General features: G+C 53.1%; 1 protein-coding gene across 1 annotated transcript in view; it reads right to left on the bottom strand.

The window, feature by feature from the left end:
- Nucleotides 1-11,205, bottom strand: part of RSPH14 (radial spoke head 14 homolog) — a 77,268-nt gene extending 66,063 nt beyond the window's left edge. Inside the window, exons 1-3 of the mRNA XM_037158798.2 lie at nucleotides 10,988-11,205; nucleotides 9,838-9,940; nucleotides 5,573-5,691 (exon numbers count right to left, since the gene is read on the bottom strand). Coding sequence (XP_037014693.2) covers nucleotides 5,573-5,691; nucleotides 9,838-9,940; nucleotides 10,988-11,186 — 421 coding nt within the window. The 5' untranslated portion in view covers nucleotides 11,187-11,205. The remainder of the gene's footprint in view (nucleotides 1-5,572; nucleotides 5,692-9,837; nucleotides 9,941-10,987) is intronic.
- Nucleotides 11,206-14,010: the final 2,805 nt, after the last annotated feature.

Raw genomic sequence — 14,010 nt, forward strand, 5'->3', positions numbered from 1 at the left:
CAGGTGACGTGATGGGAAAATGACAGAGTCACACAATACCCCAGCTCCCCTCAGTGATGGCTCACAGCACACCTGGCCCCTCCCACTCCTGGAAAGCCCAGATCGTTGGTTCCACAGGGTCCAGCACAAGTAATGCCCCTATCTTATCTGCTGGTGATTTATAGCCAATCTTTTATCACAAAATCATAAGCATGTAATTCTGTGACATAATAGTATCACACTTGAGCACACCATATGACATTTTAGGTGAAATGTTCGCATTGCTGTCCGTCACGTGCAAGACATTCCAGCAGCACTCAGTGGCATTTCTTCAGTCAGATCACATATTTTACAGAAAAGAAAGCAGAGACCCTGAGAGGGGGTGACTTCCTACCATCACACAGGGTGCAACAAGGGACCCAACCGGGCCTGGGTCTGCAGGGGCGGTGCCCCGTCTGTGTGGGTCTAGCGGGCAGAGCAGCAAGTGCTAGGAAAGGCCACCCACACCCCGCTGGGCTGGCCTGGCTGAGAGCTGGAGGGGAGGGGCTTTGGTGCTGAGTGGGTCCTGGGCTGGGCGCCAGCTGGTTATGCCCAGCACATGCCCAGGGAGGACCTGATCTTTCTGGTAATTTCATGTGTAATGGGCTGTCCGAAACCACCTGGGAATATTATGAAAATCTTGGAGAAGGCCGAGAAAGGCCACCTGCCCCATGAGAGGGCATAGGAGTAGACACGGGGACCATGGCAGGGCTTGGCGGGGTCAGAGGGAAAGGCAGTCCCCACTGGAGGGGCAGGTGGGGTGGGAGGGTGAAGAGAGAGGAGGCATCTGGCAGGTGCAGCGGCCGGGGCTCAGAAGGGCAGTGTCCCCACTGGTGGTAGTCGTCCTTTGCTAAGTCCAGGAATATTTGCTAAGTCCTCAAAGACAGGCTGACCAGCAGCCAGTGGCCCCGCCCTGTCCCCCCAAGGCAGATGAAAAGGAAAGACCCGCCCCTCCGGGGCAGCCCCCCTGAGGTGACAGGGCCAGGAGTGGAAAGGGCGAGACTGCTCCGCACCACCTCGCCCAGCAGAAGGGGAGGGCACCCCGTGTTGCTTCTCCAGCAGCCGCTCACCTATCTCCACTACTCCCCCAGCTTCAGCTCCCCCCTCCCCGTTACAGCCACCCCTCCCCACTTCTCTCTCTAGCCCTGATGGCATGTGGCTTCTGGAACGTCCCCCAGCAGCACCTCAAGACTACCAGGATCAAACCTGTGTCCAGACATCTCTGCTTCTGTGTCCTGTCCCTCCCTTGCCGCGCCCTGCTCTGGCCGCGCCCTGCTCCTTCCTAAGGCCACGGAGCCAGTCTCCACAGCAGGGGCCTGAGCACATCCTCACAGCCTCCCACCCCCAAGGAGGGGCATCTGCCTCCACCCGCACACTACCCCCAAACCCAGGCTGCACGCAAGGGTCAGGATGGAGCAGTCCTTACCGCACACTACAGCTAGAGCCCGGCAGCTCCAAGCCTGGAGCCGGAGGGACTGACAGGGGAGCAGCCAGGCCAGACTCCCTCCTGGGTGTGCCAGTCAGGGCCCAAGGCCACCATCAGAGAGGGGGCCCAGGGAGCCTGGGCATGGCCAGGGGGTCTGGTAGGGGAACACTTCCCGGAAGTGTCTTCCTTCTCTGCAGAGATTCAGCTGCACCCCAAAATCAGTTACAGAAGAGTCCTCACTTTCAGCATTGGAGCTGAGCACCTGGCCACAGAAGGAGGCAGGTTTGCTCCAGAACCGCCGGCAGGCACCCAGGGGAGCCTGGACCTGCAGCCTCTGCGTGGCCTTTGCCTCCGCAATCCTGGTCTCTCCTCACCTGCGCCGGGCCCACCCTGAGGCCCGAGGTCACAGCACAGCCCAGTCGGGCGGTCATCGGTCTTGTAGCACCCCTTGCTGGTTACTTTGGGAAACACACAGTAAGCCAGACTCCACCCAGCAGCAGGACTCAGAGGAAAACCTGCACTCCCCACACACATTTGTCAAACAAATGAAGGGATGAGTGAGCGAACTGCAGCAAGAAAACAACTAACAAGTGACCTTTACAAATCCCGCTAAACAGCCCATAGTTGTTGAGTGTTGGCCACACGCCAGGCACATCACCTGGGCAGAAGGTGCCTTCAGGGCGGCTGCGGGTAGAAAGCCCACACTGACTGACGACTACCAGCACGAGGAGGGATGGCTGAACCCTGGGTGCAGGCGTCCTGGCCACACCATGCAGGCGCCACACTGCCCACTGTTACCCACACATAGTGAGGCGACACCAGAGCCACCGCTGATAATGGTGGAGCCACTGAAACAGATGCCCTCAGCCCACCCAGAGCCCCTGGGAGAACACCCCCAAAGGACACTGGCCTGTGCAGAAGCCACAGCACTCGGAGCCCCACCGCCAGCAGGACCCCGTGGGATGCTCACCACGCTGCATGTCTCCCTCCCTCCCTCCAGACGGCATCCCAGGCCTCCCGACTGGACACATCACAGGCAGTTCAAAACACCCAGGAAACCCAGCAGTGAAGGTGGAGGCTCGTCAGGACCGGGGCGCCCGGCCCCCACTGTTCATGGCACACCCACAACATGGAGATTCCAGAGAAGTTTGCAGGGAAGAGATGCAGGGGTGGGGCCAGTTCTGACCGGAACCAGTTCCCACCAGAACCCAGACTACCATAGAGTAGTTGTGATTCAGACAGTGTTGGCCTGGCCAGGGCTAGACAGGAGGATCTTGACACAGACGAATAGAAATCCATTCCAGCGACCTTCACAAGCTCAATGTAAAAAGCTAAACTCACACTTTTAAAGATTTATTTATTTATTTATTTATCTTTAGAGGGGAAGGGAAGGAGAGAGGGAGAGAAACATCAATGTATGGTTGCCTTTTTTTTGTGCGTCCCCTGCTGGGAAGTGGCCTGCAGCAGGGAACCGGCGTGCAACCCAAGCATGTGCCCTGACTGGGAATCGAACCGCGATTGTCTGGTTCACAGGCCCGTGCTCGATCCACTGAGCTACACCAGCCAGGGCTAAACTCACACTTTTAGAAGAAAATATGGCAAAATGTCTTCGTGAGCTCTTGCACAGCACCAAATTCTCTTAAATAGCACCCCCCACCAAAAAAAAAAAAAAAGAAGAAGAAGAAGACTGATGAAACTGATCACATTCGAATGGAAAACTGCTGGACTACTGAGTAAACAAACAGCAAAAAGCCACACAAACCAGCCCGGGAAATGGCATTTCCAGTGTGTGTAACTCCGGACGGGCTGGAACCCAGGATAAATGAAACACTCCCTCAAATCGATAAGAAATGGAAACAGCAAATGGGTCTGGGCTCCCCAGAGGCACCGGGCAGGAGAGGAGACCGGGGTGGCGCCAGGCGGAGGAAAGATGCCTCCTCCCCCAGTCACAGGAGACAAGAAAGCGACACAACGGTGACACAGCACAGCGCGGCCAGGATGCAGCTGGGTGGGCTGGAAGCAGACGCAACATCAGGCCAAGCTGCAGGCCTGCACCCTCCGTGCCCCATGACGCTCTCCTCCAGCCGAGCTCCTCAGCGCTCGGGGGCAGACACGACACAGCTGGCGGGCCTGTTGGCCGGGCCGGGGGAGTGCACTGCATGTCAGTATCCACCCAAACACCAGAAGGGCATGCCATGGTTATCAGAATGAAATAGAGCCCGTGACGCGGCAGGTGAAAACTCAAAATTGTAACATTATATTCCTTTGAGTAGCAAAGAGACACAGACAGCAAGGTCCATCCACATTGAGTTTGAAAACATGAGAGGAAAGATCTCTATCTAATTAAGTCTGTGGCAAAATATAAAGATGTGCGTTGGGGATGTTATCCCCAAATTACTGGTGGCTCCAGGGAGGGCAGGAGAAAGGGTGCTGAGCAGAGAAGGTTCACACAGTTCACACAGGGCTCGAACTGTATCTTTTTTTAAAAGAAGAATCTCAAGCACATATGAAATAGGGTAGAATGTTAAGATTGAGCAAAGCCAAGTGATGGTATCTCATGTTCATTATCATTGTCTCTCTACTTCTCTCAACTCTTTCAAGGTCCTTGCAGAGCAAGCACAGGGCTTGGCCCCTGGCACCGGCCCTTCATAGAAAAACATCCCAGTACCCCAGTGCCCCTCCACCATGACCGCATGAAAGAATCAGCCACGGTCCTTGTAAGAAAAGTGTGGGCTGATCCTCATCCACAGAGCCCTTCCAACAAGGGATAAGGGTGGTCTTTTTAAAAGACCACCAGGAGTTCTGCTGTCCAACCCAGTCCACACCCCCACACCCAGCACCCTCTCTCCAGGGCTCCACTCCATTAGGCCTGCCTCACTGCACCTCATCCTGCCACCGTTATGCTCTCTGGGACCTTCCTTCAGGTAGTGCTCACTCCTGGCCCTGAATGTTTCCAGCTCACCTTGTGTGGGGTGCTGGGCCACATGGTGGGGGAGCATCTTCCCACGTGACCCTTGCTTCAGGCCTCCAGGTAGGTGTCATCAGCCTCATGACAGCCTGTCCCGGGCCACTCAGAGAAGGGGGGGCAGGGCAGTGGGAGCCCAGGTCTGTTTGACTCCTGGGCTTCCAAGGCCATTTGTCCACCTGAGGGCACTCCCAGGCCCGATAGTGTGCCTTTTTGAATGAGCCCCTCATTTGAAATGCTCATTGCATAACACAGATGGGGTAAATGTCAAGCTGACACAAATCTCTGCCCTCGGGTGGCCATTATCCCGGACTCTGTGTCTAACTGGGGAGGGTTGTGGACATCAAGCCGGAGGCAGAGTGGCCTTTGGGGGCAGGCATTTTTAATCCTTAAAAGCATGTTATGGCACTTTACAGAAGAAGACATTTACAGGGTTATTATCAACAGGGAAATACAAATTAAAGCTCCAATGAGACATTACCACACACTCACCAAAATAGCTAATATGAAAAGATGGGAAAGATTGAGTGTGGATGAGACTACTGGTGGGAGTGTAAACTGATACAACTTTTCAAAAACCATTTACAGTATCTTCTAAAGCTGGACACAAACTTATCCTATGCCCCGCAATTCTCCTCCTAGGTATAACTCAAAAGAAATATATACAAGGTCCACCAAAAGACGTCTGTTTACAGCTGTTGTATGTATTCTTGGTAGCCAAGCCCTAGAAACCATTCGAATGCCCATTGGCAACAGTGGATAATAAACTACTTTATTTAGGGGATAAATAAACTGTAATATAATGCAAATACCACACTCCAGTGCAAATCAGCGTAAAGTTTTAAAAGAGGCATGAACTAATCTTCGGTCGTATCAGTCAAAGATCCTGTTTACCTCCGGTGAGGGCAGGATCAGGCAGGCGGCCTGTTGGAAGTATCTGGAGAGTGGGGGTGCTCCAGACACATCCAAATCTGGGTGGAGGTTCTGTGCATGTTTGCTTAGTACAATTTAACCAGATGTCCATGCATGATAGTCTGTATGTTGTCCCTTAATTAAAGCATAACTTTGTTAAGAAATGTGCTCTAGACTGTGACCGGCAGCACGGTTCATGCCTGACCTGGACAGGAGACTGAGGGGCTGCCGAGCGCCCACTGGGAGCCTACCTGAAGGCAGCTGGGCCAGGTGCTTGAATGCCAAGTGCGTGTTCACCCGGCAGGCGGTCTGGCTGTCGTTTAGCAAGAAGGACAGCGCGGCGATGATGTCATGCTCCAAAAAGCCTTCTCTGGGGAAGAGAAGTCAGATTTAGACACAACTAAGACCAAGCTTTGAGAGGACAAGGAAGAACCAAGAGTCAGCTGCCCACCCTCAGCCCCACCTGTATTCTGAGCCTGCGCTGGCTGCTACAGACCACACCCCTCTGGCTTCCGGAGAGAAGGCGAAGGCCTGGCGTGGACAACATACTACAGAAACTCTTCAGGCCATGAGGGCAGTGTGGCTGGGCGGGGGGTGGTGGAAAGAGCCACAGCTATGCCCCTCCCTAGCTAGGGCTCCAGCTCTCATTCTTTGTGCTCTGGATCCTTCCTCTTACTCCTCTGAGCCTCAGTCTTATTGTCTGTAAAATGGGAACGCGGCAGCAGGCCCAAACTGCCAGCTGAGTGACTGCCTCGCTCCACCCGCCCAGCACTGGGAGGCAACCTCGCTCCCAGCGGAGGTGCCTCCAGACCCGTGTGCGCTTGTTATCCTTGTTGTTATAATTATATGAGTTAATTAAATATTAGGAATGCCAATTAGAGGAGAGGAGAGTTTTTTTTAATTTCCTTATGAGAAGACTCAAAAGTGATTCTCTAAAAAAAAAGGGGAGATGACTGTAAAAGCTTCTGCAAGGTTTTTGCATACAGATTACTTCATTAATTTCTGAGTTCTTGCTCTACTTTTAAAAACCAAAGCTGCAAATGAGATGAGGTTACAGGTGTGGTTTCAGCCTGAAAGAGGATGGGAAACAGCAATTAGTGGGTCCTTACCCGAGAGTAGGCCTGAACGGCACACAGAGGTTGATGAATGCCTAATCATTTGTGTTTGCAGCTAAAATGAACTGTTTCAAGGGAATGCACAATTTCTCCAAGTCCTGGCTCTTCAACCATTTGTTTTGATTAACCAACTCATTGCTACCCGACCTCATCTGTCCAGAGGACTTCTGAGGTCACACCTTCCAGGGCCGGGGTCGGGATAGGTGAAAACCCAGTGTGAGCCCCTCGCCCGGCCCCAGCACACAGGAAGGGCCCCACCAAACTGCTTCTGCTGGGCTGGATGGGACTCAGCCCTGTGGGGTGTTCTGCGTTGTCCCTGGAGAAGAAAACAGCAGGGTGTCACCCAAGCTGCCCAGCATCTGCCCTGACCACCTGGTGCGAGGTGTCTGAGCCCCCTTCGGTCAGCACCCAGTCGCCCACCCCGTGTCACCTCTGTTTTGTAAATCTGCTGTGTCTGTCATTAGGGCATCTGCCCCAACCCCCAGCAGGTGAGCAACAGCGGGGCAGGGGGAACCAGGCCACCCAGGAGGCTCTCCTATGTGTGGGCCATTGTACAGACTAACTCCTCGGGGTGACAAGATGCCAAGTCCCAGGCTTGCCCCCGACCCCCTGTCTGTCACTACTTGGGCACAAGAGGGCAGAGGGTTTCAACATGGGAAGGTACTTAGCCCTTGACAGGCTCTGAGAGCTTCTGGCTTCAGTTATAAGGTTGCCACTGAGCCCCGGGAGAACTTCAGAAGTTGCTCCCACTTGGTTTTGGCCCTTTGCATGCTTTGTCTGACGTGGCATGATACAGTGAGCCAGGGTTTGGGACTCCTGGGCGCTGACCACGCCAGTTGCCTCGCTGAGGTCAGGGTGACTGAAGAACTCAAGCAGCTGGCACGTGCCCAATAGGGGCCCGTGTCCTGGCCAAGCCCACCCCAACGACGCAGCCACAGTGGGAAACCTCCGCCCCACCCTGCCCAGACCTCCTAGGGCCGGTAAACAAACCCACCACCACCTTCACTGGGCTGACAGTTTCCTTAGACCTGCCCAGGTTCAAGCATCTCTGCCACTTAGCGTCCATCACCCCGCACTGGGGGTTACTACCTAATGTCCATGTCAGGTCCCGAAAGAAAAAAGAGGAGCAGGAAGAACAAAAGATGCTTCGCTCCTCTGTGACCCTAAGGTATTAAGGCACTGGCCCTCGGTCAGTCCCAGAGCAGCACCACGAGACACCACCCAGGGTCCTGCCAGGACACAGAGCAGGAAAGGGAGGGGTCCCTGACCCCCTAGGCCAGGGCTCCCACCCCCATCCACTCTGTCCCCTTCTTGGTGCCTGTAAATTTGCAACTTTGGTTTCTCTAAAGTAGAACAACACTACAAAGACAATAATGAAGGAATCTGCATGCTAAAACCTGCCAGAATCTTATTTTATTTTATTTTTTACCCTCATCCAAGGACTTTTTATTTCATTGTTTTTAGGGAGAGAGAAAAACATCTGTGAGAGAGAGATGCATCCGTTGTTTGCCTCCCAGACACAATGAGTAGGGGTCATTGCCAAGACCAGGAACCTCGCTCATCCAGACAGGGGGTTGCACATACTTGCACCCATACTGGGGATTGAACCCACAACCGAGGTATGTGCTCTGACCATAATTGAACCAGCAAACTTTTGATTATGGGATGACACTCCAACCAAGTGAGCCATACTGGCCAGGGCATCTGCCAGAATCTTTTACAATCATTAAAGTTTTTAAAGAGACTCACTTTTGAGTCTCACTATGGCACCACCTCTCCACATGCACCCCGTCCTAGTGATTGCACACGGGACCTGAAATTAGATCCCAGAGAGGAGTCAGGGAGTTGGGGGAGGTCAAGGGGACTGAGGGACCAGGGTGGCCGTCTGGAGACGGCCCTGAGCACATGGATGTGTGGATTCAGAGACTGCAGGGGAGGGAGGCTGCAGTCCTAGAGAGAGGAGCAGCTGCCCAGGTAAACTTGGGGCAAACAGGTCCGAGGTGTCCCAGGCTGAGCACTTCAGGTGTGTGAACTCATTTAACTCCCGGCTCCATGCACAGACACAGAAGAGGCCCCTGAGGCCCTGAGGGTTTGGGGACAGATGAGACCTAAAGACCTTACGTGCTGTGAGATGCCCTGCTACCATGAGAGGATGTGAAGCTTCTTTGAAGGGGCATCTGTTGCCTGTAGCGTGCCCACAGCAGTAAACACCCTGTCCCTGCAGTGCCTTCTGTCATCCCTCCTATCACCACTTTTCTTCCTTCCTTGCTGGGCACGTGCATGCTGGGCAGCGGTCCCTGGCCAGGCCTGGGGGCCCTCTGTCATTTTTGGATCTGTTTTTACTATAAGGTAAAACTAGTGTTTCCAGGCCAAGAGGATAAACTGAGCGGTTGTGGGAAAGCACCTCCAACAGCCCCACACAGGAACGGACTCCTAACCAAATGCTATATAAACCACTTCTTCAGTGGGAGATTGGCAGCTGTGCTTACACAGGAAAGGCCCAGTTCCAGGTGCCAGAAACATGGAAGAACCTCAGCATCGTGAGCAGGGGTCGAAGCCACCGGCCCAGACCAGGTGGACACTTTTGAGGCTGGTGCCTTACCACTTGCATGGGGATGGGAGCCAAAGCCTTAGGCCCTGTCAGGGTCTGGGAGAGGGAACTGGTCTCCCCATAAAGAGCCAACAAAAGGCTGGGCCCTGGCCAGGTAGCTGAACCGATTAGAGCAGAGGTGGCAAACACAAGGCCCAAAGGCCGAATCCAGTCCTCCACCTTGTTTTATCTGGCCTGGCCAGATAAACATTATTCTACCCAGCAGCGGCGCTGAAGTCTTGCTTAACTGTTAAGGAGCAGTTCCATTTATACAGTCCTAAAATTGCATTTGGCCCTTCGAATGCAACCGCGAGGCTGACGTGGTCCCTGGAGAAAATGAGTTTGACATCTCTGGGTTAGAGCATCATCCCAATATTGCCAAGGTTGTGGATTCGATCCCTGGTCAGGGCACAGACAAGAATCAAGCAATGAACACGCGAATACGTGGGACAACAAATCCCTCTCCCCGCTTCTTTCTCTCTCTCACTCTAAAATCAATTTAAAAATCTTTTCATTTAACTTTTTAAAAGAAAAAGGCTAAACAGTTGTAGGTGTGGGGCCTGAACTTTCTTTTCACCTTCCGAGGGGAAGGCTCAGACCAGGGAACTCACGTAAAAGTGGGTCTGGTCAGGTGCCCACAGAGGCACCCCAAACCACCCCACCGAAGCCTGTTCTGGCCAAACAGAATTCCCATCAAAGAACTGTGCTGCAGACAAGAACTCAGAGCACTGAAGTTCCTTCACGGGCATGCCACCCAGGGGTGGGATGTAGCTCCAAGGCCTGACACTGGTTTCCACAAGCAGCAGCCCACCTGCCCACGTTGTGGGCCGCCATGATGGACAGCACCTCCGTGGCCTTGATCCGCACCAGGTGGTTGGAGTCCTTCAGCAAAGCTCTCAGACTCTCCAGGCAGCCTGCGAGGAGAAGAACCTTTGAACATTAATCAGTCTCAACATTCAACTAACCCAGACTTCAACGGGTAAGCTAACATCGGGCACTAGAGATTTACTGGAGGTTTTGCTGCTGTGGGGCATGGGGGGAATCAGTTAGGAAGTGTTTCAGAGTTGTTGCCAGGGGCGCTGTCAGCTCAGTCCGAGGACTGGGATGCTGTGTCTCACACCCTCCTGCATCTCCCCGCACCTTCTTCTCCTGGGGTCACCACGGGGTTAAGAAAATGGGCTCTGCCTTTGGAGAGACTCGATCCCATTCCAACTCTGTCCCCAGCTGGTCCTGTGCCTTGCCAGGGTTACCCCTAGGGATACCAGACTGAGCAAATACAAACTCTGCTTTGTTTACTTATCAGGCCACTCTCACCACACACCCCTTCTTGGCACCTTGGTTTTCTTACCTGTCGGCTGAGAGCGCGCCTTCCCTCCCAGGGCAGGTGCTGAGGACTACAATAACATGAGCACGGCATGTGGGACGCTACTGGCCCAAAGTCAGGGTTATTAAAGAGCAACCTTTATTACTGAAGCTCCACCAGGTGTGCAAGGCCATGCTGAGACCACCACCGCCTCTTATATTAAACCGGCCCCCCAGCTAAGGCTGGAGGGAGAAGCAGCAGTTCACACTCATTGATGTGCCTGGTCTGGGAGGTGTGACCACGCCACTAAAATCACCTCACCTTTTATTTTGGTAACTAGGAGAGTGGGTAACAAGGGACACAGGTCCCAGATACCATGTGGTTTCGGCAGAGTGTGCGCTTGTCGTTTGTGACAGCCTGCAGATGAGACAGATAAACAGGCTGCCTGGTGGATTTGCGGCCACCTGGTCGAGCCAGAGCAGAGAGGGCTAGTGTGTGGCAGTGGGTCAGCCGCTAAGGGTGTCCTGCGGGGACTGACCAACCAGCTGGGAGGAATGCTGTGAAGGGACCAGGTCACCTCAGCTCCTCCCACCTCAAGCTACTCTGTGTCTGTCCATCCAGATCTTAGTCATGGTCACCTAGGCTCTGTGACACTCACCTGTTTTGATGGCCACATAGATATGTTCGGGGTCATGCATAAGGTCACACAGAGCCATGAGGGCTTTCTGCCTCGTCAGCAGGTCCTCCGACTGCAGCTCCTCATTCAGCTTGGGCAGGGCCCGGCAGCCATAGGCAATGGCAGCCTGGGCGGGGTTGATGTCGGGGGGCTGGTACATAGAGATCCGGGTGTGGGCCATCTTTCCACACCTGCAGAAGGTGACTCTCTAGGTGACTCTCAAAGCAAATTAAGCTCTGCAGAAACCACTGACAAAAAGAACCCAAAATGTTATCATTCTTACTACTGGGATTTAAAAGCTAACTCTCATTTGATCCTCAAAACCGTAAGCACAGCTGGGTGGTTAGTTTCACAGCCATTTTACAGATGAGCACACTGAGGCTGAGAGCAATGAAGGGATCTGCTCATGGTCACGGTAAAGTAGCGGCCCAAACTGCACACTCCAGAGTTGTCCCACGCTTAACAGTGGAAGAAACCACCCACACTTTATTAATATGGTCACTAATTGAGTGCTTATCTCGTGCCAGAATTACCTGGTATCTAAATCAACTACCCCAGAAGAAAGGGACTTGGAGTGTCCTCGTTTTACAAAGGTGGAAGATGAGTTTTAGGGTCAAGTGACCCACCCACTCGAAGAAGCAGAACTAGTAAGGTCAGGAGCCAACATTCAAATTAGGGCCCAGCTCATTAACCTATCAGGGACCCATATTCGGATGCTTCTGACACATCCACAAAAGTGAATTCAGAAGGCACTGGGGTTAAAAAGGTTAAAAAGTGAATTATTTTTATGACACACACATACACCCCTTGAGCAACTCTAGACAATGTGGTTTAGTACTAAGAATGGACTCCAGCCCCAGGCCTTGGGTAGCCCTTGACAATTTCTTCCCCTTTGTGTCTTTCTACAGCTGCAAAAGGGACTCGATAATAGCACCTCTGTTCCTCCCTCTGGGACCCCGCCACACCAGGGCTCCAGGGATGTCGGCTGTGGTCATTATTATGGTGGCAGTTGTTGCTGCCAAGGTTTCGTGGCAGTGGCAGGTCTCAGCCCTGTAGGATTCTAGTCCAGTTAAAGAAGTTAGCGGACTCTGATCCTGGGCACCGGGTGGCCAGGGGAGCCCGTGGCCCGCGGGGCTGGGAGAAACGCAGCCCTTTCCGATGTAGGACTTCCCTCGCAGAGAACAGTGGGCCTTGGGGCAGGGGCCTGCACTCCTCTAAAGGGCATAAGCAGCAGGAGTCTGGCTGCGTTTGAGAGAGATTTGGGGTGTGAAGACACTGGACCCGTGTGAGCCAGACTGGATGGGTCTAGGGGACCCCTGTCTTAGGACCCTGTCTGGTCGCCGCCGGCTCACCTGCTTCAGCTCGCTGGGTCCGGGTAGTGCATGCCCGTTGCCAGGCGACCCGGTTGCTAGGCGACTCCGGAGGCGTCTCGTCCGCTCCGCGCACTTGGTGCCCACCGCGCAGGCGCAGACAGCTCCGCGCTACGGCCGGCTGTAAATAGAGGACAGTGATACTTTACGGGGTTACTGTGGGGAACAAAGGCGGCTTAGCTTTGTTTATGGCACAGACAGGTAGGGAAGTGAATGTGTACTCCTTTCCCTGTGCTGAACACTTTGCATGCCTTTAATCCTCAGAGTAACTCCGTGAGGGGCTAACATTAGCCAGTTTACAGACAGGAACCTCGGGGTTTTAGTATTTTGCCAAAATCACACAGGCCAGATCCCAAGACCGCCTAGCCCTGGCCCACCCTCCTAGCTCTGCAGGCTCGTTGCCTGGTAATGACGCAGATCCGTCCCTACAGTGGACCCAACGCACGGCCAACTGGAGCAGTTGTGCTTGAAAGCAAGCCAGACCCAATCGTCACCTGTATTAAACCCTCCGTGGCTCCCCAGTGGCCCCAGGACAGAGTCCAAACCTCTAGCCTGCTACTCAAGACTCTGGGTGACGGCCTCTTCCAACTACGCTCGACTCCCTCTTAACCCCCTAAAAGGCCAACTCTCTCCTGCAGCCTGGACTGCTCCTACCATCAGCCACTTCTTTGGCCTTCAGGACACAACTCGGTGGACACTACCTCCATGATGCCTAACTCCTCCCCACCTCCAAGTCAGAAAATGATCCCACAGTTTAATTACCTCATGGCACACTTCCCTTCCCTAATTCTCTATTTGTTTCTCGGTTCCCCTCAGCAGACTCCAATTTTCCTGAGGGTGGAGGTTATGTCAGTCCTGTTTACTTGCCTCTCCAATGCCTGCAATATACCAGGAGGCTTTGAGTAAGTGTAGAACAAACCAATGGGTAATGCACTCGAATCAAGCTTTATACTAATGTACAAAGCACTGTCACCATCTTGTGTGATCCTCACAACGAAGTAGACAGTCCATTTTATAGCTGAGTAAACTGAGGCATAGGAGGGGGCACAGCCCTAAGCCTGGGCCTATTGCAGTGAAACTCACTACAGAATGCACCAAGTGTCAGCCTCCGGCACATTTATCTTCAAATGAAGATAACCGACTTAGACCTGTGCACCAAGGATCCCATATGGTGACGTGGGGATCTGCCCCCTACTGCTGTCCCTCTAAGGAAAAGTCGTAAGGGTCCCCCTCTAACCCAGAGCACCCTAGCTTTTTTAGGAAGATAGTATGGCAAGCACAGGGCCAAGAGTCAGGAAATCTGGGTTCTGACTCTAGTTCTAACTCACTAGGTAAATCTTTCTGATCATGCGAGCCTTAGTTTCCCAGCCCATGAAATGGGAAGCTGAATGAAATAGATTCTCAAAGCTGGGAACCCTGGGCCTCTCAGAATCTGGGTACACAGTCTCTCTCTCTCTCTCTCTCTCTCTCTTTTTAATTGCCCTTCAATTGTATCGTTTTCAATCTCCTTTTTATTTTTTAGATGCACATATAACATGCTATGTAGCATATGCTAATTTGTGAAAGATAAAAATGTAATAACCACCTGTATATTTACCAAACAACATATCAATGCCTGTGTTCTCTTCCCCTTCC

The sequence above is a fragment of the Artibeus jamaicensis genome, unplaced genomic scaffold, assembly GCF_021234435.1.
Source record: "Artibeus jamaicensis isolate MK-2021 breed Jamaican fruit bat unplaced genomic scaffold, CSHL_Jam_final contig_1128, whole genome shotgun sequence".
In the NCBI taxonomy this organism is placed as follows: Eukaryota; Metazoa; Chordata; class Mammalia; order Chiroptera; family Phyllostomidae; genus Artibeus; species Artibeus jamaicensis.